This window comes from Agelaius phoeniceus, chromosome 6 (genome assembly GCF_051311805.1).
Source record: "Agelaius phoeniceus isolate bAgePho1 chromosome 6, bAgePho1.hap1, whole genome shotgun sequence".
Taxonomy (NCBI): domain Eukaryota; kingdom Metazoa; phylum Chordata; class Aves; order Passeriformes; family Icteridae; genus Agelaius; species Agelaius phoeniceus.
This window is the reverse complement of record NC_135270.1, coordinates 26,137,294-26,164,970: the sequence shown is the minus strand read 5'-3', so window position 1 is coordinate 26,164,970 and position 27,677 is coordinate 26,137,294. Positions and strand designations below refer to the sequence as shown.

The 27,677-nt window shown below is 47.2% G+C and overlaps 1 protein-coding gene across 1 annotated transcript; it reads right to left on the bottom strand.

Moving 5' to 3' along the window:
- Positions 1-6,487: 6,487 nt before the first annotated feature.
- On the bottom strand, positions 6,488-25,235 carry SPINT1 (serine peptidase inhibitor, Kunitz type 1). The gene is made up of 11 exons (XM_054635010.2): positions 25,064-25,235; positions 24,418-24,890; positions 16,674-16,825; positions 15,142-15,280; positions 13,878-14,048; positions 13,175-13,201; positions 12,132-12,257; positions 11,186-11,236; positions 10,203-10,373; positions 9,480-9,536; positions 6,488-8,427 (listed from the first exon to the last, which is right to left on the bottom strand). Exons 2-11 carry the CDS (start codon positions 24,845-24,847, stop codon positions 8,231-8,233), a joined length of 1,521 nt encoding a protein of 506 aa, XP_054490985.2. The 5' UTR covers positions 24,848-24,890; positions 25,064-25,235; the 3' UTR covers positions 6,488-8,230.
- Positions 25,236-27,677: the final 2,442 nt, after the last annotated feature.

Below are 27,677 nucleotides of genomic sequence, written 5' to 3'. Positions count from 1 at the left end.
AGAAGACAAACAACCCTCCCTATCCAGAACATTTGCCTTTCTCCCACCCTACAAAGTACAATCTTTGTATGGTCTGACCAAGCTCTGAGCTTGGTAAGAAGAGGCAGCACTCAAAGCAAACGATGGGCACACAAGCTCTTCTCCATTTTCAAACAGAAACAGCATACTCCAAAGCCAATTACAAACTGAGATTAACTGTTCTGGATTTCATTAATTGCATATCAATTATGCCATCTCAGAAGGAAAGCTCATTAGGAGCTATGAAGTGAAAAGGGCATTAGGAGGACAGAGTCAGGAAAGACAGTTATCTCCCAGGGAAGGACAAGCATCCTGTGCTCTCTGCCATCCTCATTTCCTCAGTTTCCTCTCAAGGTCTGAAGACAACCACTATGCATTTCTGCTTTACTTCTGCTGAAGACAGCAAGTAAAGGGAGACTCAAGAGCCCAGTCTGCAGGTTTTCTGAGATTTGTGATCAACTCAGCCACAAAAACTTGAGGAGGAACTTTCTTGAGCACAGAAAGGGGAGCAGGGACAAAGGGCTTTGTTCCCTCCAGCCTAGAAACCTGACGAGCTTTTCGGCACTCCTGAAAAAAACCAAAAAAACTTTTCTCCTGACCTGCTGATGGTCACACACGCAACCCTGCCAGGAAATATTTGGCCTGCTCTCTCTGACTTATGCAAAATCACTGGTCACTTTTCTCCCAAAGACAGGTTCTACTTGACACTGCACTCCTGGGCATTTGTAGCCTGCTCTTCTGCTGCAGAAATCCAGGCTCAAGGGAGAAGCTTTTGCAGTTTCATATGTGGGTTTCACCACCACTGTTTCCTGGCTCTTCCTTCATGGTTTCCTTGGAAAAGATAGTCAGAAGAGTTTCCAGCCTACCTCTGGATTAGTTAATCACGCCCAATTAACATAAACCTGAATGTAGTGGGGGAAAAAGAAAGCTGGGAAAGCCCCCTTTTCTCAGCAGCTGGATGAGGCAATTTGCAGAAAGCCCGGAGGCATGGGGGAAGCAGGAGCCTTTCATGAGGTTGCTGTGGGTCCATGTGAAAGGGCAGATAAGGGCAGTTTAGGGCAGCACTCGGGCTCCCTCAGCTTCAGCACTGCGGGCCAAAGCAGGACAGCAGGGAAGCTGCCTGCCCAAACACCAGCCTTGCTACAAATGGTGTAGGGGAAAGCTCTGAACCATGGGGAGGGCCAAGAGCAACATGACTTGCAGGACAACAGATGCAGTTTCCTAGAGCCTCAGTCCAGCACTGTAGAGCCAGAGCATATGGGGCATGGGGGATGTCAGGACCGATGGGTATAGTTTGATGTTTATGGGTAGCTTCCCTCAGAGATGCTCTCCAAGCCATGCTCCTGTAGGCTCTCTTCTGCCAGCACTGGTGCTCAGCTGGTGCCCTGGGGTGTTGGTTCAAGGAGCTGTACTAGCAGAAAACAGATTCCTGAAAAGTGAATTGCTTTTTTCCAGGGCGTTTCAGGGCCAGCAGCGCTAATGTGAGGAAAGCTAAATGAGTGTAGAGCTACTCCTTCAGCAGGGGCTAGCTCTAGGACAGACTGAGTTGTCATGCTGAGCTGCTCCATTAGACTCAATTTTTACCATCAACTCTGCAGGCTGCTGCTCACCCAGGGGTCCTACCCTGCCCTGCACCCTTGGCTGGAGGCTCCCACCACACAGAGGGCCAGGACAGCCCAGCAGAAAGCTCACCCAGCAGAGAAACCATGTCCCTGCAGCCTGTCCCACCAAATGGACCTGCCTGACACTTGGCAATATAAAGACCATTGCCCATCTGAAGGAGCACAGCTCACCTCCAGTGCACATGTTCTGGAAGAAGCTGCAGTGGATTGTGAAACACCTGCTGTGAGGTACAGCATGTCAGGTCTTAGATCAGTTCTTTGAATCCAGGGCCTTGTGGAGAAAGAGGGGCCTAGTGGTGAAAAAATGCTGATGAAAACAAAAAGCTATTTTCTTGGTACTTGGACTTCCTTCTGGACCTCACCCACTTGCCCCAGGGTTTGCCAACAGTGGAAGTTGCCCCAGTACACAACACTTTAATATTTAAATTGCAATGTCTGGTACATTGACTATTTCCAAGCAGAGCCCTCCAGATGCTTACTCATTTTGTGATGGCCGGGTATTTGCATGGGTTTAACAGCCTTGAATACTTAAGACAGTGGTAATGTGATGGGAATGCAAGAGAAAAGAGAGAAGATAAAGCCTCTCTGGCTGAGAATGTGCATATACAAGGGGATGGGAAGAATGGCATTGGGCACATACACCCTGTGCCATCTCTTCCCTTTACCTGAGGGGTTGTGCTCTGCACAGATTCTGTGTCTGGCCAGTCCCTTAGTTGCTGAATGGAAGTAGGATGGAAATTGCACGGCGGAGCAGCAGAGGAGTGGTGGATGGATCAGCTAGCTGACGACATGGCAAGCAAGAAGCGATTTCTGGGGAAATTAATTTTCCATTTAAGTCAGATTAGCCCAGACTTTGGGGTAAAGGGGAGAAGAGCTCCCCCATCCCAAAATACTAAGAGGAGAGGGAAAGGAAAATTTGTTGACAGGGTGTAATTCTACAGCATAAGCAGGGATAGTTTCTAAATATGAGAGAGAACCAGTTCAAACTGGTTTAACAGAAACTCCATGCACCAAAAACCTCCAGCGAGGACATTAGAATAAGAGCGATGCATCCTCGCCGGCAGCTCCTGTCAGCTCGCCTGCAGAGCTGCAAGGTCCAGGCAATGACCCCACAGCTCCCTAGAGCTGCTGAGCCACCTCAAGTGCGTCACAAATGCCCCATCGTCCTCTAATGTAGACTTGCAGGGAAGGGTTGTATGGCGAAGCTTGGGAGACAGAGCAACCAGCTTCCAAATTTGATGACAGTCTAGTAAAAGAGCTGTTTTGGCTTGTTTTTGTTTTAATGAGGGTTCTACTGCCTGAAGTCCTCTGATTACTGGGAAAAAGTCTCTTATTTCTTTCAAAGTGTAGTGTGTAAGCTGGGGACAGCAGTCGAGCAAAAGAAATCTGGGAAACTGATCCAAATAGCTAAAGAAAGAGAAGCACCCACGTGGGTTGTTTTTTTTATTTTAAAGTCACACTGATAAGTTTTTGGGGCTGGACTGGTGACCCCAGTATCTGGGGCTTCCTCTGTGTAACCCATACAAAACCAAAGGGAAGTAAACCCAGGGCACAGAACACCCACAAGAGGTGTGGGAGACCCTAAGTCAATCCTCTGTTCTTCTGAAGGTTTTACCACCTCTCCCCGTCTGGCAGGTGGATATGATGCTTTGAGACCTGGGGGAGTATAATACTGACCATAACATTAGACCATGATATAGATGGGGATGAAGGGAACAGGACCTCACATCTTATGGAGCTCACATCTCACTCAGCACCAACTCCAGCAGTGCACCATGTCCCTGCTGCTTTGACAGTACAGTGTCCAAGGCAACACCAAGAGGGATATTAAGAGATTACTGCCCCCTCTTGTGGACATCTCAAAAGGAGCTGGCAAACGGCTCTGGGCAGCTGCTCTGGCTGAACAACACCCAACACTGAATAAAAAATGCAGCAGTGCAGCCCGGAGCCCATGGCAGAGGCAGAAGTCTTGGGGCCCCTGGGGATGTAGCTGAGGGAGGGAAGGGCTCCCACAGTGCCTGCATGAGAGGGACATTATAGTTTCATTTAAAGAAGAGTTTCTGGCTGGGGGAGTCCCAGCAGCTCAAATTTCTGGACCTATGTTTTTCTTCAACTGCTCACAAATATTTTTTAACAGTCCTGAAGCAGCTGTCATGTGGGTCAGGTGTGTCAGGGCAGAGAACAAAGACACAGGCTCTTTGTATGCACTGAGACTTGTGGAAAAATTCCCTTCCTATCACAGCACCCGGCTGGCTCCAGCAGGGCTCCTCTTGCTCTGCATCTCTCATCAGCTGCTCACTGTCATTTTGTGTATCCTCTCATGTAGGCTGGCTCTGGGCAACCTGGCCAAGATGGTAATTAAACATTGGGTGGCCTCTGCAAAATCTTCTAAAGCTGTTACAGGAACTGATGGTTAGTTTCAAAACTCCTGACACAGCTGGAGATGAGAACATCTCAGAGAGGCAGCTATTGAATAAGGGCCACACAAACTCTGTCACACCTCATGTGGCACCTTGCCCAGGAAACACTTACTGGTCAGCCAGGTTTCCTTGCAGAAAGGTTCCTCCATGCCCTGTTAGATGCTGCAGAAGAGATCAGAGCTGCTAGAATTTCTAGAGGTGATTGTATTTCTCTGTGACTACAACCTACTACAATAACATTCAGTTCTATGCTTGATAACCAAGGAACAGTATTTACAGTTTCTCTCTCCATGATTCCAAGGAGGAAAAGAAAAAAACAAAACTGTCTGGGAAGTTTTCACAGGCTATTTCTCACACAGGCACTACTTTAGTGAGCAAGGTTTGCTTACCACAAAGCGGACTAGACTTCAAATCTGCATGTGCGCCATTTAGGAGCTCAAAGCACACTCCAGTAGGAGCAAGTCTGGTCATTCCTACTGCTTGAAGTAAGGTGGGCAAAAATGAGATTCAAGATCTGTCTTTACATTATGCAATGCTTGCATCAAACTGTTCCTTCTTTCCCCCAGCTTTAGAACTCTTCTTTTTAGCCAGAATGAAAACAGTTTGGTCTCAAAACCAAAATATTTTCTTCCTTAGGCAATAAATTAGGCCTGAGGGCCAAAGCAACTTATCGGAAAGTTTCCCCCCACTGCAGCTTTTGTGTGTGGAACAGTACTCTGGCCTGCCGCTGTGGAGCCATCCCTTGTTGTATCAGGGCAGCTGCTGCATTGGTTTGCAGAGCCATGGTGCCCCGGGGAAGCCAGAGACACACACATGATGTTTAGCTGTGAGCTAATGCTTCCTGTATCCAGGCCAGTAAGCCACACAAACCCGTGAGGTCCCCTCCAGCCTGCTGGGATAATCTCAGACTCAGAAGGAGGCGAATCCTCCTTCCTGACAATCCAAGCAAGGTGACTAAACAGCTTTGCTGGTCAGGAAGGACAGAGAAGTTCCACAGTTATCCTTCTGCAGAGGTGGACACCACCAGCAGGCAGACTGGACAATGTGAAGGAGCAGGAATTTCCCCTCAGTGAGGCAGCAGCTCCTGGAGTCTGGCAGGAGCCTGACTCCTCAAGGCTTGCGAACAACCCTTTGGAAAACACTGACCAAGGCTTTATCTGTGTACACTGCAAGGACAAGGGGCAGGTCCAGAGCTCAGAGCCTCCTGCCCTGAACCAGCCAGCAGCTTCACACAGCTGCATGTTCCTGGCAGCTGGGGAACATGGAGGATGTGCTCCCTGTCTGACACAGCCAGTGCAATGGGGCAGCTCAGCTGTCACTGAACACTGCTCTTGCTTGGGCAGTGAGGCAGTGAGGCAGTGAGGCAGCCTCCCCTCACTGCTGGCCCCTGAGGAGTGGGATTCCCATTTTGCAAAGTTTCAAACTCTGGGCTCTTGTTCCCATCTGAAAATTTCCAAGAGCTGAGATGTCCTGGGAAGCAGGAGCCCTTGTGTCAGGTGGGGGTGCAGGGGCTGAAGGCAGGTGGGATCTGGGGGGAGCAGGCCCAGAAGCCTCACGGAGGAGGGCTCAGGCCAGACCTGCAGCCTCCAACAGGGCTGTGTCCAACACCAGGGGACACAAAGGTGTGCTGTAAGTGAGAGAGACTGCAAAGCACGTACCTGCCTGTCTCTGGAGACTGTCACGAGTGAAGCACTCGTGGTTTCAGTGGCGCTCCCAGGCCAGGGGTCACCGCCGGGAGGGGAGCAGTGACCCCATCGGCCCAGCTGAGCTCCCGGAGCAGCACTTCAGGGGACAGGAGGGATAATGTCTGCACTTACACTAAGTGGCTGGAGATGGCACGATGGGAGGGCGGCTGTAGAGTGCGTGCTCATGCCAGAGCAAAGCCCACAGCCCAGAGCAGAGTGCGGGCAGAAAGCATTCCTGCTGCAAGTGCTCGGAGCCCAGCCAGGGTGGCTGGGTCAGTGGTGCAGGGCAGGTCCACCTGGCTGCTGGACAAACTCACTGCCAATTAGCCAGTAACACTTAGCTGACTTTACATCGCAGTTCTTGAGTGATCACCAGCCTGAAGACACAGCTAGAGCAACTCCTGTCTAAAGAATAGTGTCTGCTTTTGGTTTCAGACCCAAAGCCCAAACCAGTCTGACCAGCTGGAACCCAGTTTCAGGTTACACCCTGCCTTGCTCTCTGGGTGACTTAGTGGGTAATAATCTTTCTCCCAGAACACCTCCTGCAGGAGTTTCCTCTTCAGGTACCCACATATGTTGCACCCCCGCTTGCAGCCCTCCCCACGGCAGGGGCCCGCTGCTGCAGCAGCTCTCCCGAGATCCCACAGCTGGGGCAGATGAAAGGCTGTGAGATAGCAGGCATGGGAACTGTACCTGCACCCTCTGTGGGCCATTGCTCTTCAGACACCACTCCCAAGCCAGATAAGACAAACATCTCTTTATTATCAGAGTAAGCACACAAAAAAATAAATCAAGACATTAGGTTTATTGCATAGGCCACGATAGGCTGTGGGAAAAACAAAGAGATGGAAGAAATGATATGAGACAGGTCACAAAAAGGAGGAATCTGACCCAGGAATGCTGAGGCAGATGCCTGTGCTGGGGAGACGCCTGCAGTCAGAATGCCAGCAGACTCTGGGCAGCAGTTTCTTTCCTTTCAGCCCAGGCATCAGCCCAAGGAGGCAGCTCCCCTGCCACTGCACTTGATAGGACCTGAGCCATGTCCTGAGCTGGGAATGCCTTCACCAGAGCATTCCAGAACCACTCTGCCCTTGGCCCTGAGAGTCCCAAGCATTTAAACTAAAGTCTGTACATAGATTTATGCTATGCTTCTTACACACACATGCACGCACACACACACGCACACGCACACACACTGGTTTCCTCTCTCTTCACAGCCATTTTCCAAGAGCAGCAGGCACTGGAAGTTTAGGGATTGATGCCAGCCCCACAGCTGGCAGCACATCAGGCCTTTCACAAATAGCTTCTTCTGCCTCAACAGAAATCCTCAGCTCACTGAGGTACAAGTCTGGACCAGCAGATGCAGGACAAAGCTCAGAAGCATCTCAATGCAAAGGGACTACAGGAGAACATATAGGACCAGGACTGGGAACAGAACATTGGCAAAGTGGGGATTTCACATGCTGTCTTGGGGCCAGACATGAGCTTTGGACCTGCCTGAGCTGGGCTGGGCTCATCTTGCATCAGAAGGGACAAGCCAGCAGGAGCAAGGAAGCCTGTGGATATTAGCTGGTGGTATCCAGCCCACCCCTGTGCTCTGGGAGACACCAGGGACTCAGGTCAGGCAGTGTGCTCACAGGAACATGCAGTGAAATCAGAGCTGCAGCTTTCCTGCACAATTAGCAGGAAAAGTATGGACATTTACTTCATGTGAGAATAAATAGATATTTTCCCAATGTGTTTGGGTTCAGACTGAACACTGGGAAAGTAACCAGGGCAACTCACAGAGAGAAAAATGGTGAACGTGTACTGTACACAGGAGACTGAAACACAGCAGCCAGCCAGCAAAATGTCTAGGTGTGCTTTTCTGTTAAATAACAAAGCCTAGTGACTTAAGCAGGTCTTTCTGTTTCTGTCCATGTTGAAAACAGGAACTGCCAGAGAGTGTCAGAGAGCCCTTGGATCAGGTCTGAATGATTATGTGAATCCCACAGACCTCAAGGGATGCACCATGACCAGGTAGACTGCTGAAAGGCAGGGCACCTTGCAGAAGGGGAGGAAAATACAAGTTGAGTGGCAGAAAGTGACACTGAAAACAAATTGCTGGCTCTGGTGAGCTTGCACCATTCACCAACATGAATGCTACACAGATCCAGTTCCAGTCTCCTTCAGGAAGTTGAGCAAAGTGCCCCAGGTTTGAGCAGGAAGAAAGATGTAATTCAGAGTTTCACTGGATTGTTTGAGGTTAGGAATGGATGGCTGTCAGAGAGCAACAGAATGCTCCCATTTCCTCACTTTGCAGAGCAGCCATTTAGCCTAGACAATCACAAATAGTAGTACTGCCAAATCACAGTTAAATCTTGGCCTGATGCTCCAAATGTCTTCTCAGAGAACGAGTCCTTCAGGCACAGACCTGTGTCTAAAAACAGAACCCCAGAAGTTTTGGGGAGTGCCCTAGTGCTGAGCTGGAGAAAGAGGCTGTAGGTCAGACTGGTTTGATGCCACTGCTGTAGAACAGACGCTCAGTGTCCTCTGTAGTGGAGAGGGTTGAGTTGGTAGCAGTGGGAGGCTGACGGCGGTGGCTGCTTTTCTTCCTTTTCTTCAGGAAGAAGTAGCCAATGAACACCAGGACCACCATGATGCAGATCCCGAGGAGCACAGCAATCACTACCTCAAAGGCACCTGCAGGAATACATGAACACAATTAGAAGGGATGCTCCACAAACTCTGATGCAGCAGGAGTGGCCAGGATGAGGCAAGCACAAAAGCCACTGCAGTAATTGTGCTGGCAAAGAGGCAACAGCTGACATGGCAGCACGGTGGTCACTGCACAACCGGCAGAGAAGAAAGAAGGCAGCTGCATGCCACAGCCAGCCTGTGGCTCCCTAATGATGGTTCCCATCATCGTTTCCCAGATGCACCACGCCCTCTAAAGGTTGTTCGGCGACTTTGGCAGGCTTGGCCCTTTGACAACCCTGGGAATATCAAATCCTTCTGCAGCAGCAGCCTTGTGCCATCCCTCAACAGGGAAACCACCAAAGGGTGGCCACAGAAGGCACCTCCTGGCTGGGACAACACCGAGGGAGTGAGCTATGGAGGATAGGCTGAGTTTGTGAGAAAGTACTCTTGGCATTGGTGTGAGGACTTCTCCAACCCAGCAAACCCCTGCCTCATCAGTGGAGACAGTTAAACATGATGCTTTTGAGTGTGAATTTAAGGATTAAATCAATCTCTAGGATTTAAGAACAATAACCTTCATGTGACATTTTTAAAAGAATTTGTATTTCAGTAACATTGGGCTTTTTTAGTGCTGTAGAGAGGTTGTATAGGGTCATCACATTTCCCCACAGTCTAGCACTTGATATTATTCACATATCCACTTGAGCTTTCTTTCTTGTAGAAGTTTGTAGTCCTTATGTGAAACTGGTCCTTAGGAAGAGTTTTACTTCCCATTTTTTGATGTTGGACAGTGGAGCATTCATGCAAGTTGATGGAAAGAAAAACAGGAGCCTCTGTAAGAGCTACTGAGTCACAGACACAGGAAAAAATGGACCACAGCTGCACAGTGCACAGAAGCACCTCTTGCCACTGCCAGCATCCCACAAATCCCACACTGCTCCCCCAGCTTCAAAAGGGGTGTAGGAGAGAAGGCTACTCTTTGCAAGGAAAGACAAAGTATTTTTCAGGACAAGGAGAAGCAACAAGAAAGATTGGTTGGGAGAATTGTTACTCACTTAGCATAGCAGTTTGGGACTCAAATGATTCCCATCTTCGGCCAATGACATCTGCTTCTGAATTGGAACACAGAGGAAAGAAAAAAGGTTTTACAAAGAAGGCTGAGAACAAGGGATAAGACAGGTTTCTGAGGAGCATATTTCCAGTGCTCTGAAGTGACTGAAGGCACACAGCATCCCTCCTTGACAGCCAAGGTACTGAGCCCTCAGGGAGGGCTGTGAGGCCCTGTGTAGCTGAGGGAGGTAGTTTGCCTCTTAGCAGATACAGTTTGGCAGTATTCTTCCTGTTGGCCTCCAAAGCAATATGTACCAAGTGCACAGTGTAACCCTTTCCCTGTTTTGTTTAAAGCTTCAGGCTAGTATGTGTCATTGAGGATTTTCTCAATTTCTCCCCTCTCACTTGGGGAGACCTGGAGCCAAGATACCAGGTTAGATTCTCTTCAAAGCAGATATATCTCTGGCTAGTTTTGTTATCTTCCGTTGTCTCTTCTTCAATATCAGCACCCAAAATGCTTTCCAGCTCTGTTAAATGACAGGCTGCATTGCAGAAAGATGCTGTAGATCCTCCATAGACCATACTGTGGGTCATGGCCAGGGTTTGACAGCAGAGCAGCTTTGACTGAAAGCTCCCAAGGCACTGCCTCTTTGGGACCACAGAACTTAATCTGAAGTGGGTTTCCCAGTTTGATCAGTAAAACTCCAGCCCCCACTATGTATGCTTACTTGTGATGCCTGAACATGATTTCATGCACTCTTCCTCTTGTTCAAAGTTGTTGCTGTTGCCACCACAGCCCCCATAGGTGAAGGGGTCACATTTCTCCAGGAATGGGTTGTAGTACCAGCGGGAGATGCTCTCAGTGCACTCTCCAGTATCAGGCAAGTCCAAACAGTGGCCTGGCAAAGCAAGGCAGAGGTGCTTTAGCCCAAGCAGTGTCTTCCCAGAGCAGAAAAATTTTCTGCTCACAACAAAAGGGCACAAGCACCATGGCAGAGGAAATCCATAGCCGGAACAGTGGCTCTCAGGTCCCCACTGCTCAGTTGCCAGCTGGTCAAATTTGCAATGCAAAGGTGAGCTGGCACCTGCCATAAATCCTACTAGCAAGCAGAAAAAGGAATTTCAGAGTAAGGAGCCATGGTAAACCCTGGATTCACTCCCCTGTGGAAATGACCTGTCCTCCCTGGGAGGCAGAAGGGAACACGAAGAGCCTAGACACACAGAAACTACAGATCAGCTCAGGTCTCCTCTACAACCCAGCTGCATTTAAGTGACTTGGAGTATATTCTTTTAGCCCTGTGATAGGTCTACTGTCTACAGTTTAATAAACAAGGCAAAGATATGGGATTGAGCACAGACATTGCTGTGTCCCCCACACTGCTTTGGTTGGCACTATTTAAAAAAAAAAAAAAAAGCAAACTGTGCTGCAGGCTTGTGTACAGGCCAGGTACTGTGCCCAGCAAGCAACATGCATCAGACCTACCTGGATGGAAAAAGTTTAGGCAGGAGAGTGAATGCCTGCTGCCAACAGCTGTCCTCAAGGTGAGAGAACAGGCCCTTGCTCATTTTCAGTACAGGGACTATCCAGATGCTACACCTGGTTTTGGATTCATAGAGGGAAGCAGTTTTACAGTTTACAGAACAACAAACTGAAGAAAAAACCAAAAGCTGGCAGAGGTCAGCGTAAGTACTCTGGATGGCACATACATACCTTGCTTATGTGTGACATTGATTTTCTGAAGTCTATTGAACTCACGAGCATCTGCAAGGGAAACATTTCATGTTGCTTTTCTCACCAGTTGAAAAGAAATGCCTCTGTCCATGCAGACATGGGCAGACAGGGCTTTCCTGCATCTTCCTTTGCTATCACGAGCCAGAGGAAGGGAGATATCATTTGATGTTCTTATGTATCTCAAAGCCATGAGAGGAACATGGGAAAAATAAAATGTAGTAACAAGAAACTCTTCCTAATTTTCAATTCATATATACAGAGACAAAACTAAGGAAAATAAAGGCTACTTTCTTATTTTTGTTTTCCATCAAGAAGTATGGAAAGAGTCACTCCAGTTCAGGTTTTAAGAAATATAAAATAGCACTAGTGCAGAATATATGAGTGGGCGAGAGAGATGCATCATAGGCTTGCAAATCTAAAAAGGCAACAAAACACCCACACATAGGAAAGAGATTATGGGAATTCAGAGGAGGTGAGGAGGGATGGAAGAAGGGAGGAGATAGGGTGCATTTACATTAGCATAAGAAGATATTAAGGGGACTGTGCCACAGGACAGACTTGGAGAAATAGTGGTTTCCTTCCCCATTTCCCCACTCTAAGAGAGCAGGTAAGGTCATTCAGTGAGAAAAATATTGAAAGGGGACAGAAAGACAGGCCTGAAGTCTTACAGATAGGTGCAGAGAAGAGAGTCAAAGCCTATTTAAGAGGCAGGAAACATCATAGAAGGAAGGTCATCTCTTGCAGTCAGCAGAGATACAGGATATGGCAGAACCTGCAAACAGTAATACTGTGGAAAGAGATAGTGCAGGGTCAGGAGTTAAGAACAGAGGACATCAAACAGTATTGACTCAGCACCTGTAACTTACATTGGACCCATTCCTGGGCAGATGGTAAAGTTGTCTGAGCCAGAATTTAAAGTACTTACATTGCTCACAGTACATCTCATCCGATTCATCAGCACAGTCGGGAGTTTCATCACACTCCAGATAGGCATCAATGCAGCAACCATCCTTGCATCTGAAGAAGGGGGCCTGACAGTTCCCATTGCATACTGCACCAGAAACAGTTCAGATAGCTCATTAAAATTCATTGTTTCTCCCTGCCAGATGCTTTACAAAGGACTTAAAAGCTGCTGATAGGGCTGGCAAACAAGAAACAAGGCAGACTGGTAAAGGTCTCTTCTCAATGCCACCCTAAACCCAAAAAAAAAAAAATCCTGTTTATAAAGGAAACATTACTCTGGAAACAGCCATGTTTCCTCTCAGAAAGAAGTACATAGCAGGTGAAAGCAAGAATGAGTTACTCAGGAAGAATATGGAGACATTGCCCAAGCATGGGGGATTAAATTAGGAAAGCCAAACTGAAACCTGCACACTGGGCTGCAAAAGCTTCAAGCCACTTTGCTCTAGAGGTGGTTCCAAGTGCTGAGTATTGTGCCCAGTTCTCAGCTCCCCAGTGACAAAAAACATTGGCATACTAGAATAAATCTCAGCAAGAGCCTGGAGCACAAGACCTTGCATGAGGAGAAGACAGAGATTATAGAAGAGACATTCATTTTGGAGCACAGTAGTAGGATGAGCAGCAACAGACAGGAGTTGCAACAAGGGAAAGCAATTCAGTATAAGGGAAAAAAATTATAATGAAGGTCATCAAACACTGGCATGGTTGGACCAAACAAAGTGTAAAATCTCCTTTTTCAGAGATACCCAAAACTGAACTGGATAAAGAGATGAGCAACTTAGTGTGACTCAAACCTGGGCCTGCTTTCAGTAGTGGGTTGGATCAGATGACCTCTAGAGGTAATCCCCAACCTAAATTATCCTATGACATGAAAGTGAAAGGCTTACTAAAGAAATTACACTCCAGTGCCTCACTTTCCACAGAGTCCTAATCAAAAGCCACAGGAATGGACATGAGACACTCAGCCCAAGCTTGCAGTAGGATTACACTGGCCTATGGGAGACTCACCTGGCTGTTGTCGCCCACCAACAGAACCTGAAGAGACAAGGGGAAAAATAAAATAAAATAAACTTACCACAGCATTTTTTCAGCTTAAGATCAGCTTTATATTGCCTTCATGTATCACATGAGAAGAGCATATTTTCTGGAAGGGGGCCCTGGATTACAGAGGTGAAATATGGATGCCTACTACTCAAAGATCCAGATGAGCTGTAGCTATGTGAGGCAAGCCTGGAGAAGTACAGGGGAACTTCCTACCCCAAGGTAGACCATTTCCAAATTGTCTTTCTTTTCCAAGGCTTTAGCCTCCTTCTTAAGCTGTGCACTGCAATGGGCCTGGCAGAGGCTCAGCCCATTTATCTGAGCAGCACTAAATTGTTCTCAGTGGCTTGAGGGTGGCAATGAGGGAGATTAACTTCATTTCTGGCGCCCAACTGCAAGATGCTGCTCTCTGAATTTAGGCTTCAGATGCAACACAAAGATTGGATGAGGGCTTCTGCAGCCAGAGGAATACCAGGGACACTGTCCAGGGCTTTAGGAGCTGGCTCAGATATGTTGGCAGCCCAAGACAATGACTGCCCATCCACAATTAGCCCAGTCTCCTCAGCTTACTGGGCTCTAATTAGGTGTCTGCCAAGAGGCTGCAGTACTTATCCATAGGGTCATCCCAATCCTATGAGAAAGAGGGATGCTGGATTTTTGAAGTACTCACCTCTGACATTCTTGCAGGCGAGTTCACACTCCTCTTCCCGTAAGTAGTTATTCTTGTTGGGTTTGCAGCCACCAAAAATGAACTCCTCACACTGCTGAAGGCTCGGGTTATAAAACCAGCGTGGAAAAGATCCCCGACACCAACCCACCTTCTTTGGAGTCAAACAATGCTCTATCAAGAAAGTTAACAAAAGGGTCTGAGTTAGATAAGTCCTTTGGAAGACTTTCTGTTTTGTATATGTGAAGGCAAACAAAAATCTTCCAAAGAACATGTCTGAAAGTTTATAAAATCTTGACCAACATGGAGAAGGAGAGTAGGAAATCACGGAATTCATTTTTTTATATTAAAGGGAGGGTCACAAAACTTAATTAGAAGGTGCTACATCCATAAAAAAAAAAGGAGCTGCATCCCCACACAGCTCATAGTTAAGCTGTGAAACTCCTTGCTTCAGGAGGTTGCTGCTTTTCAAAGATTACATGAGGCCAAAAAGGGATTCCTACATGGTTACTGAACACAAAGACACCATCTTCTGCTTAAAAACATCTCCTAGCTGCAAAATCCTTGGGGATTACTCAAGCATAGTAGAGATTTACTGATAGCATGTAATGTTCTTGCACTCTTTCCAAAGTACCAACCTCTGTACACTGTTGAAGGCAGTGTATTGGACTTTGGTCAGACCTTTAGCATCACTTGACATGGCTGCTCTCATATTTTTATGGTACCTGAGGTAGGAGACATCCCCTGTTTAGCTACTAGTCAACCATTTGTCCAAGAACTCCTCACTCCTAATACACTTGAAATGTTAAACATTTTCATCACTAAATAAAGCTATTAAAGAAAAAAAAAATCCAGGGATACATTGAATGTCCTGCAGATGACTCCACCTACCCTGCAAGCTAAGGGCCTTCACAGCAAAACCAAGAGTTAACAAAACCTTTCATGTTCTCCTGTTTTGCAACTTCAGTTGCACCCCAAACTTCATCCACTCTGGTGTCACCCAGCAGAGAGCAATGACAGGCAGAGCAGATGGGGTTATTGCAGGCACCATCTCCTGCAAGGGTCCATGAAAACTCCAAAACAGATCACTAAGAATGCAAAGACCTTGCACTACTAGTGCAGGCTATTACTGGGAAAAGCTGACATGCAAGTCCAGGCTCTTGGTTGTGCTCTTCTCCCATCCACCCCTCTGAGAAAAGCACCAGTAAGGCCAGAGCAGCACCCAGGCTCGAGGACTCCAGGTAGACATGTGTGGGCTCAGGCTCACCTTCTGTCTGCTCAGAGCTCAGCACCACAATGGTGATGTTGGTGAAGTCTTGCTGCTGTGCAGTGTCTGTGACAGTGAGCTGGAAGACGTAAGTCCCCACCTGGAGGTTGGAGATTTCTACCTGATCTTCTTCGTGCTTCTGAGAATGCAAAAGAAAGGCTTATGTAGGAGAAAAGTACTTCTAAGGAAGAAGTGACTGAAACTATGCAAGGTCCATATTCCTGTATTAGGGAGAAAGGAACTTGGATGGAAACCTTCAAGCAGATGTCTGGCATGAAAAATGTCTCAGTACTAGACAATCCCCTCAAACCCATGGACTGGTACCCAACTGCAATAGAGAGAGAACAAGTACCACAAGCATAATCAGGTACTTCATGGTTTGGGGCATTGTGAAAGCACAAGGGAAAATAAAACTCTTTAGAGAGAACAGAAATACCTGTAGTTTTTACTTAACTTTTTAAAACTCAAAACCTATTATGCATCATTTACTTAGTACATAGGGAATAAGGTAGCTGTATTTAATTATTTTGTCAGAAGAGAAAGCTACAATATTATTGACACAAACTTTTCTTTTATATTTACAATAGAATTGGACATTCATTTCCATGCTATCTCTGGTTTTGATTAGGTTTCAAAAGAACACAGCCTTGCCATATATAATTTTTATGTAGTTAATACAGCGTAATATTAGGGGACCTCCCCCCTCCAAGGAAGTTGCTTTGGTTGGGCTAGGGCAAAGGGAAAAGGAAAGGAGCACTTGCTGGATTACACAGACCCCTTGGCACTTTAGAGTTCATCACTGCTGATGTTCAGAATCACTTGTGGGCCTGATGTACTTGTTTGCTAATTCTTCCAAAAGGTGCAAGAACTCCACATCAACTCCATGGCTTTCCAAAGCATTTTGCAGAAGTTTAAAATAAATAATTTGCCCTTCTAAAGCCACAATTCACTTTTAACATCTAGCAAATAGGCAGCGTTCACACCCCAGAGATCTTAGATCTCTGCTCCAGCTCAGATAAAACAGGAGGAAGAAAACAATTTCAAGAGAGGCAAAGTCCAGGAAAAGCCCCAGGAGACCAGAAGCAGAGCCCAAGACCAGATTGTTCAGAGACAGAAGAGGAAATAAACTAAAGTGGACAGAGTAAAACTAAGAGAAGGCCCTTCACTTAACTACGGGATCTTGGGACCAGAGGCAGATCTTGCATGGAAGCTTAGCCCTCTCAGCTGCTCCCACCCAGGCAGGTCAGGTGTTGCTCAGGAAGACTTGTGACAGCATCCTGTGCAGGGAGCCTGAGACCTAATGAGGCCAAAAATGACACTTCTAAATAGTGTGTGAGACAGGGAGGGCAACCGCAAGGACCGCTCCATAGTTTTTGGAAACAGGCTCCTGCATGGACTGGCTTGAAAAAGGAAGGACAAGGTGAACTTTAAGTCAAGCTTTAAGGTGATGTTTAAGTCAGGGCTCTGACTGATCAACCTAGTGCAGAACACAGGTGCCATGAGCAAGCTGCTTATTCCCTGCAGCTCCCTACCTTCATCTCCGCAGAGGGGTCGCCAAGGATCTGCTTCCATTCATAGCTGACTATCCCATGGTCATCCGTGCTCTCTGTGCCTCTCAGCATCACTGGCTCCCCTGGCTGTACCCTCATGTCCTTGACAGCACGGGCTATTGGAGGGTGGTCATCTGCAGAAGAAATGTAGAACAAGGCTTGGGTAAGAAGCTGAAGGGTCCAGTCCTTGTCTCCACTACAGGAAGACAAGGGAAGGGGATTCTTCCAGGCTAAATCAATCCAGACTTTAACTGCTAAAAGGAAAACATTTTTATACAGCTGTACCCCTTGCAGCCTGAGCAAGCAACAGGCAATCAGTACCCTCACTAATTTAATAAGTCCACAACCCACTATGGCAGTCTCTTTGAGCCAGCTGGCTCCCTGGGCACTTCTGTCCACAGGAACCACCATAAGAGGGTGGCCCTGTGGCTACAGCCATTGTGCTCCTGAGAGTGGGACCACATCCTTGCAGAAAAGCACAGAGGAATGCCCACCCTTCACTTGGCCAGATGGCCTGATGTGGGTGTTGAAGAATGTGGGACTGACTCCCATCATTCCTCCCACTATCTCTAAGCATTACATTAGTGTATTTAGCCAGAGCTATACAATGTGGGACTTGGATGGGAAATATTTCTCTTCCAGCTCATCTTCCACCCCACTCTCTGACATACATGCTTTTAAAACAGCACAAAAAACCATTCATGAGATCGTTATTTTTGTACTGTTTCACAGATTATCTTGCCAGTAACTTCCACAATCTATTAAATGTTTTTCCAGCCTGTAAGTAAAAGAGGTGTAAACTGATCCCTGCCCATGCCAGCAAGAACAGGCTATACAATGACACCACTGAGCCTGACTCATAATTCCTTCTGACCTGAACATCTCTGATTGCAGGCTTTGTGCATAGCTCAGCCCATAAAACTCCACCTGGTAGCACCTGTACCAAGTCCAAGACTCAGTGTTCCAGCTCAGCCTGAGTCTTTTGTAAAGGCATCAACTATCATTCATAAGCTAGATAGAAATCACTCTGCCATTACACTGTTCTATCAACTGTGACTGAAGGAGAGGATTAGTGTCCAAACCCCTTAGAAAATTACTCCATTAGCTGATTATTTTCACTGATGCAGACTTGCTCCTAATTTCCTGTTTGAATTCTGTGTGTCTGGATTCAGATCCCAGCTGTTGACTCTCGCTGCAGTCTACTGAAGGCATATGTAATACAAGGCATATGTACAAACAAACCTGACATTAAAACAGGCCACTTAGTTCTTTTGTCACCTCGTACACACCACTGCAAGCTCGGGAAAGGGGTCACATTCCTGCCATTCCTGCCAGGCAAACACCAGGAGCCCGGCAGGGAGAAAGGCAGCCTACTCCCTGCCACTGTCCTGCCAGGGTGAGCCCAGTAGGTGGGTGCAATTGCACAAGGAAAAGACCAGTTTTTCAACAACACAGGGGCTGATCCTTAACTTGTGACTCCAAATCATGTCTTTCCTTGACATATGTAAGCATGTACACTTTGAACAAAAAATCGCAGGCCAAACATCCAGCTACTTTGGGTTGTGGGTTGCATGATCAAGTAAAAGCTCAGTTCTATTCAATGGGTCAGCAACTTCTCCAGTTCCCATCTCTGATTAGCCAAATTTACTGACTCTCTTCACACCCAGAAGAAGAGTCAAGAGTATTTCTTGATTTGTGGTGACTGCCAAGGAGTAATACTCACTAGAATTTAAGGACCTGTTTTTCAAGTCTATCCCTTTTCTCCTTAGGATGCCTGAAAGTTCAGTGACTTTGGAGTATTTCTGCTACACTGACTGTAGGAAGCCTTCCCTGGCAATGTGGCTGTTTTCCACCTGAGCTTCAGAACCAAGTGCTGACCGACCCACAGTGAGTATCAGCAAACTGCTCATACAACAGAGACTCCACTGTTTTGCTCTGAAAGTCTGTAGGAAAAATGAAAGTAACCTTTGCTATAATGCAAATGGACCATGGAAAGTTTCTGCTGTAAAAGTCTGTAATTAGCAGGGAGGTTAAAGCTTTATGATGCTGTCTGTGGCATGCTTTTTACTGTGAAACATTCTCCTGGAATCACATTGTAAGCAACAATTTCCTCTCCCATTTATATAACACATTAGTAGGGGATATAGCTTTTCTTTATGATTCCAGAGGAAAGCATGATAGAGGGACTCCAAATTGCTTAAAAAAGTTTTATTACTCATGCTCTATTCACACCCGAGACCCTGGTTTTTACTTTTTAAAAATTTCTTGTTTAAAAGCTCATGCAGTCAGTGGCTTGTCTGGTTTCACCTCAAATGAGTTAGCTTGAAAATTGATGGGGGAACTGGAATTTAAAAGATATTCATTTCTACAAGGGCTTCAAAAATAAGCATCAAAGTGGGGGAGAGACCCTACTAGGGACCTTGCTATGCAGGCACCATTGAAATCCCATGGCAGAATGTACTTGCAAAGCTCACAGTTTGGAGGTTTTTCTCTTCTGGAATTCAGATATTAGCTTTTGCCCTTGAGATCTATAGAAAACCAGATTTTCTCCATTCCAGAGCTCATGCAGATACACCCTGAGTATCTGAGACTACACAGCAATGCTTAAAAATACCTCAGAATGATTTGAGGTTATCACTAGAAAGAGAAGGAAAGCTTTCTCATGGTGACTGAGGGGCCCTACAGCCCTCTGCTGACTGCTGACTCCTGCTTTGCAGAAGCAACTTGCAAATGAGACAAGTGTGGTTTGCACCAGGGACAAAAGCCACTGCTGAAGCCCCTGACCAGGCCAGGAGCAGAGACAGGAGCAAAAATGAGGCCACCCAAATTCCAGCATCCATGAGACACAGGACCTTGGAGATTTCAAGTGTCAGAAGCCAGCAGAACCTGTCTGCTGCAAAAGAAGGTGGGCAGCAGTGTGGCTCTTCCCACAAATGTTAAACTTCTGCTGCTGCATTGCTTCCAGGGAAGTCATTTAAAGTGAAGAGCTTCCTCACCCATCCACACTAGAAAACTCTCCATTTCCATGGGCAGAGGTAATGAAGGATGACACTGCTGCCACAGTATTAATTTGCCTGAGGTGGAAAGAGAGAAAAGGGAACAAGGCAACGCAATGCAGTGCCTGGAGAAAGAGAAATACAGGCTCTTTCTTTAGGGCTTCATCCTGGCTGGGCAGCAAATACAGTCATGATAAAGCCATACAGTTTTCTAACAACTCCTGCACAGCCAAGCAGCTCTCAGCATTGGTTTCTAGTGGTTTTTGTAATGGTTTGTAAGTGGTGCACAGAGCAGATCAACTTAACCTCTCTAAAACAATACAGTATGACTGCATGGATTATATTTTCAGAATAACATAAGATGCTGCTGTCACTAGGTTCCCTTAATCCTTCCTCAGAGTGTGGGAAACCACTCCTATTTGCTTTGGCAGGCAGAGGGAAAGACTCTCCCACAGGTATTTATGCTATTTTAGTGAAGATTGGTTTGTGCCTCCAGTCTCTTTGAGGAGACTGGAGCTCTGGAGACAGGACATGATGTAGCCACTTCAGTAAATGCTGCATGACAAACACTCACTCATTTCACAGCAAGTGGAGTGGAAGGCCCTCATCACCCACTCTGAGCAGGGAGCTGGACCAGCTGGTCTTCCAGGACCCTTCCAGTACACATTAGCCTCTGAATCTGTGCTGTGGGTACTGACTCTGCAAATTCCCATCTCCTGGCCTGAGCTTAAGGATGAGCAGCTGGCTCAGGGCTCAACAGCATCACCCAAAGGGGACCTGTCCCAGCTCCAGCTGTGATACCACTGCTGCTCATTTTAGCTGTCCACAGAATGGAAACCAGCATAGGACCAAACATTTGAGGAGGGATGAGCATTACTCTTGGGGAGCTCTCCTTTTAAATTGCATTACCAAAGTTTTAGCCTGCGAATCTCCCTCCATGGTGAGGCAGGAGCAGACATATCTGATCAGAGCCCTGTGGTTATTTCTGTCTCCCACTCACAAGCCTTGGATTCAACAGGAGTAGGAGAGCGTCACTGAGCATTTCAAAACAACCACAAAAGGTTCAGTTCAAGAAATGGACAAAGGTTCAGGGAGGTTATTTTCCAGTTTCACACCCAAAACTGGTTTGCCTAGACCAGAATAAGCTGGGCTAGTTACTTAAACACTGGGCTCCATTATAACCAATAAAGTGCACGGTGAGCCTGCCCCTCCCGGATGAGCCAGGCAGAAAACTCGCACCAAAGTTCAGGCTCAGGAATCATTTAAGAAGATTGTGCCTTTTAACAATAACATCAGAGACTTCAGGCTGTACGTTAGCTGAAACAGGCAAGAGATAGTGCCAAGCTGTCGTCACCAGCTTATAAAGAATTCAGAAGCTCTTGCTCTGCAAAACACTGAAAATACATTCAGAAGATGTGCAGAATCCAGATTTCAGCTGTATTCCTTGTTGACTGTACCCACAGGTTTTTCTGAAGTCATAACAATGTAAGAGTGGCAAGAGTGGGTTAGAGCAGGTTCCCCTGTCCCTGTGTTCACTTGCCATATATCATTGTGGATGCTTGAAGAGAAGCAAGAGCACAGCAAGAATATGCTCTTCCAGCTACTTCCATCAGGCTCTAGAAACACTCCAAGATTAAATTTGTCCATTCAGCAGCCCCCAGCTGTGTGCTCTCTTTCAAGTGTTACCTAGTCTCCTCCTAAACATATACAAACCTCTTAATTCAACAGGTCTGCTCCCTGTAGTAGCAGTAGTAGTGTGGGTCTTATAACCTGTGACTTTTTTGTTTAATGTCACCCACTGGAATCACTAACTGGGTATTTCATTATTCACTAGAAAAAACTGCATTTAATTCTTATCATTGCAGAGGGTGTTGAAAGAGTGATACAGGTAAAGGTTCCTAGGACACCTGACAGCAGGCATACAGGAAAGGAATGCATGATAAAGCAGCAGATAAGCCTCCTGCAGACCCTTAGGGCCAGAATCAGGGGACTGACAGTAACCTGGGATCCAGAGTAGTCACAAAACTTCATGTTTTAGCAGTGATACAATGCAACAGCAGGAAAACAACACAGTTCTGTCTCCAGTCCAAAACCTGGGCCAAGATTTTGGGAGGAAGACCTGACATGCCAAAACCAGCTTCCTTTAACGCTTGTTTCACCTGGCCTCTTCAGGCATCCCTAAAAGGTCCAGAAGCAAAAAGGCTGTAGAGCTTCCTTATGCTGCCAGGCAGACATGCTCAGTGCCCAGAGGTTCCTGCACCTGCCCCATTGTGCCCTTCCCCTTTTCCCCTTCACTGACAGCCAGGCATCCACCTTCCTGTCCAGACAGGTCCTGCATGGACCCAATTCCAGCATCATGGCTGGAAGGGCTTGGGGTTTTGCTCTGGATTTTTTTGCTTTATATCTGAATCAAAATGGACATCAACATTTTTAAGTATCTCATCAACTGCTGTAGGGAGGAGGACTAAGTTATTTCTCCAGTAACATAACTCTCTTGGTCTCTTTCCCCTGCTAGCCCTCCAGTTATTCAAACGTCATTCAACGTTATTCAAAAAGCTTTTGGTATCAAAGACAATGCCTAAAAAATTCAGAGAGGAGGGAAACACATTTCCAATAAAAGCACAGCACGGACATTGCAGCCTGACCCAAATAACAGCGGTGATTGCCCAGTGTCTGTCACTACAGTCGGAGACCTGCCTGGCACCCAGCACCCTCTGAAAGACAAAGACAGCTCCAGAAGAGACCAAGCCCTTCCTACACCCACAGCAGCCCGAGGCACAAGCCCCATGTGAGTAAGGAGAGGCACCCAAACTGCATTTCTGGAGTGCTTTTCACCTCTTACTGATAAACCCTCCTGGGTCTTCCTGCTCCACCGCAGCCATGCCAGGATCGGTGAAAGGAGCACCAGGGGTGGATTGCAAGACAGCAACTTCATATTCTGGGGTGCTGCAGCTCAGTGCCATATTTTAGCAAACATGTCACTTCTGGTCACACAGAGGTCAGTGACCCCGGGACACTTTCTAAAGATCTGCACACATGGAATGCCAGGTCCTGGGACCAGCCAAGGGACAGGGGCTTGCACTCTTCTTGTATGAGGCACTGCTCCACAGAGGTAAAGAGGCTGAATTGCTCAAGAGTACATTGTATTTTAATCTAATCTTGTGAAATCAGGATGTACTAGAGATGATGCATTCCCTTTTCCTCCTACAGCAAAGCATATAGGAGTTTAGATAGCTGCCAGCATGCCACCTCCAGTCTTGGTGATGTGGCCTTCAGTTCCTCCCTAACTGCAGCTCCTGTGAAAAGGATTTTGAGCCTGGAACAGAGATGTGGGAGAAATACTGAAACAGTCAGACACCTGACAAAAAGCCCTAAAATCCAGTAGGAAGCCATGAGCAGAGACAGAGGATCAGGAGGACCACTTCTGCCACACTGCTGTTCAAACCAGCAACACCCAAGGGCCACTTCAGAGAAGTTGTGCCCTGCTCCGAACCCCTCACACTGCTACTCAGGATGGAGAAGTGGTCATTGTGGAGTTTGGGGCCATTTCCCACTTCCAGCACCCACAAGGCCTCAGGCTGGCACATCCCAGCATAAGATCAAAGCTCACATCATCAGGCCCTTGCACCCACCTAGATGCTCCCCTTGCCATCTTCACAGATCCTTTCCTTCCCACAGGTGGGCTGGGAGGGGGTGTGAGGAGGATTACCCATAGAGATATCCCTAACAGCCCTGCCCAGGGACCAACAAATGATAAACTGGTTATGGTTGCCAAAGACCCAGCCAGGCTAGAAACATGCCAGCCTTCTTAGGCTTCAACCAAAACAGAAGGAGGGGGCAAAAGGAGAAGCTGCTGTGGTTTTAGTGTTTCTGAACACACTGCAATTCTTTGGAGATGGCAGGTGACCAGCTTCAGATTAGTTCCTTTTCTGCCTGGCTCTCTGTGTCCAGGCGCAATCTTTTAGAGAAGGGAAACAGGGATTGCAGAAGAGAAACCCACCTCCAAAGGGGAAATGTTATGACCAGCTGCTCCTCTCCCAGAAGCAACAAGCAGAAACAGCCCCAACAAGCAGAGAAGTACAGACGCACCTCACCATCCAGGCTGCTGTTAAATAAAGGTAAGTGGATTGCATCCTGCCTCCAGCCCCTGAGCAATTAAGAGATTAATGCAGCCCTTTAAAACCTGGTGATGTGTAGCTTTTTAGAAGATTTCACTTTCCAACCTCAAAGGCCCAGGGGAAGGGAGAAGAAAAATAACACCTTTTTCTCTACATTGTCAAGTAGCAAAAACTCTGACTGGTTAATCACACACTCCACCTACTTCCTTATTCATTTTCTAACAAGTAAACTGAGGCACAGATCTTAAAAATGAGCATTGGGGTTTGGGAAAAACCTTTGTGGCAGAAGAAAACACAGAAACACCATCTTCAGCATCACCCTACCCCGTGTGTTTGGCAGCACTGCTGCTCATAGGATGGCCGGAGGAGCTGGCACCAAGCGACCATTAATGCTCATAGGATGGCCGGAGGAGCTGGCACCAAGTGACCATTAATGCTCATAGGATGGCCGGAGGAGCTGGCACCAAGTGACCATTAATGCTCATAGGATGGCCGGAGGAGCTGGCACCAAGTGACCATTAATGCTCATAGGATGGCCGGAGGAGCTGGCACCAAGTGACCATTAATACTCTTCCAGACCTGGCTTGCAGGGATCCATTACGGGCACCTTACCACTAGGTCTGTGATTCTGCATTGCCAGGTAGGAATCGTACACGTCCTTCTTCAAGAAGTTGAGAAAGCCGATCTTCCTGGCAAACCTGCAAACGAAAGCCTTCTCATAGAGGCAATTGAGGAGAAAGCAGCCCTGGATGCGGTCTTCCTCCGAGTGCGGGCCCTGCTCCACGAGAGCCAGGTTACAAGCGGGGTCCTTACAGCAGGCTCGCATGCAGTCCCTGCTCCGATGCACCATGGGGGACGACAAGAAGGTGGCTCCATTCTGGACGGAGGCGTCTGTGTCCAGCACCCAGTCCGGCAGCCCTGCCGTGAAGTCCTCCAGGCACATCTCACCGAAGGGTTTTTCCTTCTGCCCTTCGCCCAAGTGCAGCACCAGCACCAGGCAGACCCAGGGTACAAACCACGGACCCGGACTCCTTCTGGCCATCTTGGCGCCCCGATTCTCACTGACCTAAGACTTCAGTCCTTTCCTAAAGAAAGGGAGAAGACATATGAAGCTAAGAGGGACAGCGTTCAGGTGCATGACCACCCGGGCCGAGAGGGAGCCGGAGCATGGCCGAGGCTGCGCTCCGGACTCCGGCTCGCCCCGAGGTAGCCGGGGTGTCCCCTGCCCCTGAGCCCAGGCATGTGCTCCCAGCCCCACCTGGGCGCTCTCGCTCAGCTGCTGCGGGAGGGAGCGGGTGTCCCCGCCGCCCCGCTGTGCCTTCACCCCTCAGGTGCGCCTTCAGCGGCGTCCAGCGGAGACAAAGGCTCGGCGAGCACAGGAAGTGAAAACCAACTCCCTGAGAGAGTGGAAAAAAAAATCCAGTCACTCCCTTGCATGCTGAATTGCGTAAGAGGAAGGGGAGGAGAGGCAAGCTGATACGATCTTCTACTCCCCTTGGAGCAGAGCCGAGATGGATTCTCTCGCTGCCGCAGATGCGAGGGCAGCCACTGCAGAGGAGCATCCCACCTGCTGAGTGCTAGCTGCATCCCCGTGCTAAGGATGCTCCAGAGGAACTGAAAGCGGAGAAGCAGGCGATCTGTGCCGTGTGGCAGTCGCCCTTGTGCTCGGTGTGGTCACCGGCACCATTAGCCCGTGTCTCGCTAACCCAAATGAGTCAGCCTTGCAGCCCTGCCTGCAGTGCTCACCGCCGCTGCTGCTGCAAGAGATTTTGTGCTCAGTGCAGGCATCCCGAAATCATTAATTCCCTGCTCTTGGGACACAGTATTTTTTGGTTTTTACAGCGAAAGCCCTTGGGATCGTACCTGGAGGCTGCCTGAATGGCAGGACCCCTGCTACCCCAGCAGTGAAAATCTAAAATAATCACCCCCCCCCACTCATGAGCAGCACTTCACTGTTCTCCTCAATCTCCTACAGGTTAGCTGTGGTCCATTTGTAGTGCCCTTGCCTTGCAGGACGGTGCTGTTTGGGGCCACACGAATGCAAAGGCTGCCTGTCCATATATTTATTTCCCCCCTTCAGGCTTTTACTTGCAGATCCATGATCAAATTCCTCTGTTCAACACATACATCTGTGTCATCCACCCCTCTATGTGTAAACACTCCTAAAACCCCTGGGCAAACTGCTCCTATCCCTCTGTCATTGTCCTTAGGGAGGCTGGGAATGTTGGTAATTTGCTTGGACATTATTTATAATGAAATACTTCATCACTTAAAATAACAACAGCAAATCTGAGATGGCATTCCATGGTATGTCTTCAGAAAGAGGTGGTGAGCAGCAGCTATGTATCAAACAACATTTGGCTTTGTGGTATGTGAGACCACTCTGGTGTCCAACATTTCAATTCTTCCTGTTTCTTTCTGTAACTCTGATCCAGGATTTCAGGAATCCTCACAGGATTTCTGGGAGTCCTTAGAGACATGTTTTCTGCCTCCTGGCTGTCACAAGCATGATAGGAGGATAATATTGTGGGAATATAATTTTTCCTTACCTCTAATGACTTTCTATGGCCTGATGTTGACATTTGTATAGTACTGACATCTGTTGGGAAAAAGGAATTGCTTTGATCTGGCAGTGGTAAATATAAAATAAACCTTGAAAATTGATAGAGAAAACAAGAATATCTGCAGAGCAAGGAGACGCTTGCTTTCCTCATTGGCTTTATGAGTCTTTGTCAGAAAAAGCATGGGTGTCTCCCACCCCATTTACAAACCAGACCTTTTGGACCTACTTGCAGACCATGCAAGTAGTAAAGGGGGAGCTGATCTTGCTAGTTTTGTTGTATTTGAACATCTAAATATGTGCAGAAGAAATAAAAATGGCAACAAGGTTGTCTCCTTCTGTTCTGCACTGCCTGAGATGCTCTGCTGGGAACTCTCTCTTGTGTTTAACCTGGAATAGATTTTTCCTGGATAAATATTCACAGCCTTCAGAGTGGAGCCAGGTAAGGCTCAGTGCAGTTCTCTGACAGAGGAGCAGGGAGCAGTTGGCCCCAGGGCAAACCAGTGACTGTGTTTGGATATCTCCACTGGCAGAATTGTGCCTAAACACTGCAGTTTGGTATTTTTGTCTCACTGACAATAATTTAATCTGCCTCAGCAGTAGTGTTGTGTTACAAAATCTGTCACAGATTTCCTGCAAACCTGAAGGACGTGATGTCTCTTCTGCTTGTGCCAAACAATACAGGAGAAATGTAATTCCTACAAATGCAGAACTGTGAGGATTCATTGGCATCTCTAATGTCTCCCCCCACTTTAAAAAAAAATAATTATAAAAGCCCCTTCATAAGAGGATGAAGCCTAGCCTTTAGAATAGGTGTTTTTATTGGCTTTTAGCAGAAGGCTGTGCTAAATTCTGCTGCAAGGTTTTCTGCTGTTCACCCTAACTGTCTTTATAGTCACTTCATACTTAGTTTTATTCAGTATATTCAGTAACAGTAGCACAGTTTCTAAATATGCCCAGTTTATTCTGGAGGAATTCAGTAATTAAAATTTTAATTGAGATTGGGCCCAAGATCAAGGACTTCTACTAGGAGCCCCTCTCTGTGGCACCAACTTTTCTTCCAACTCAGTAACTCCATTTTAGCTCTCCTAACCTCAAAATCCCATTACAGACCTCATCTTCTGCAAAATGAATAAATTCCCATGGCTTCAGCTGAGACATGTATTATTCATGTTAGCATGAAGGGAAAGTAGGGTGTGTGATTTTATAACTTGGGAGTGTTTTTAAGGGGTCCTGAAACAGTGAGTCACTGTTAACTTTTGTCTGTCTTTGAAGTGTCTGCTCTCAGTCTGCAAAAGAACTATTCCGACAA

What these genes read in the sequence shown, in the direction of transcription:
- SPINT1 (XM_054635010.2), bottom strand. Translation starts at nt 24,847, where the DNA reads ATGGCCAGAAGGAGTCCGGGTCCGTGGTTTGTACCCTGGGTCTGCCTG. An exon ending in ACCCCTCTGCGGAGATGAAG is followed by an intron (nt 15,281 to 16,673) that starts GTAGGGAGCTGC and finishes TTGCATTCTCAG; the next exon opens with AAGCACGAAGAAGATCAGGT. An exon ending in GTCCCAAACTGCTATGCTAA is followed by an intron (nt 8,428 to 9,479) that starts GTGAGTAACAAT and finishes GTATTCCTGCAG; the next exon opens with GTGCCTTTGAGGTAGTGATT.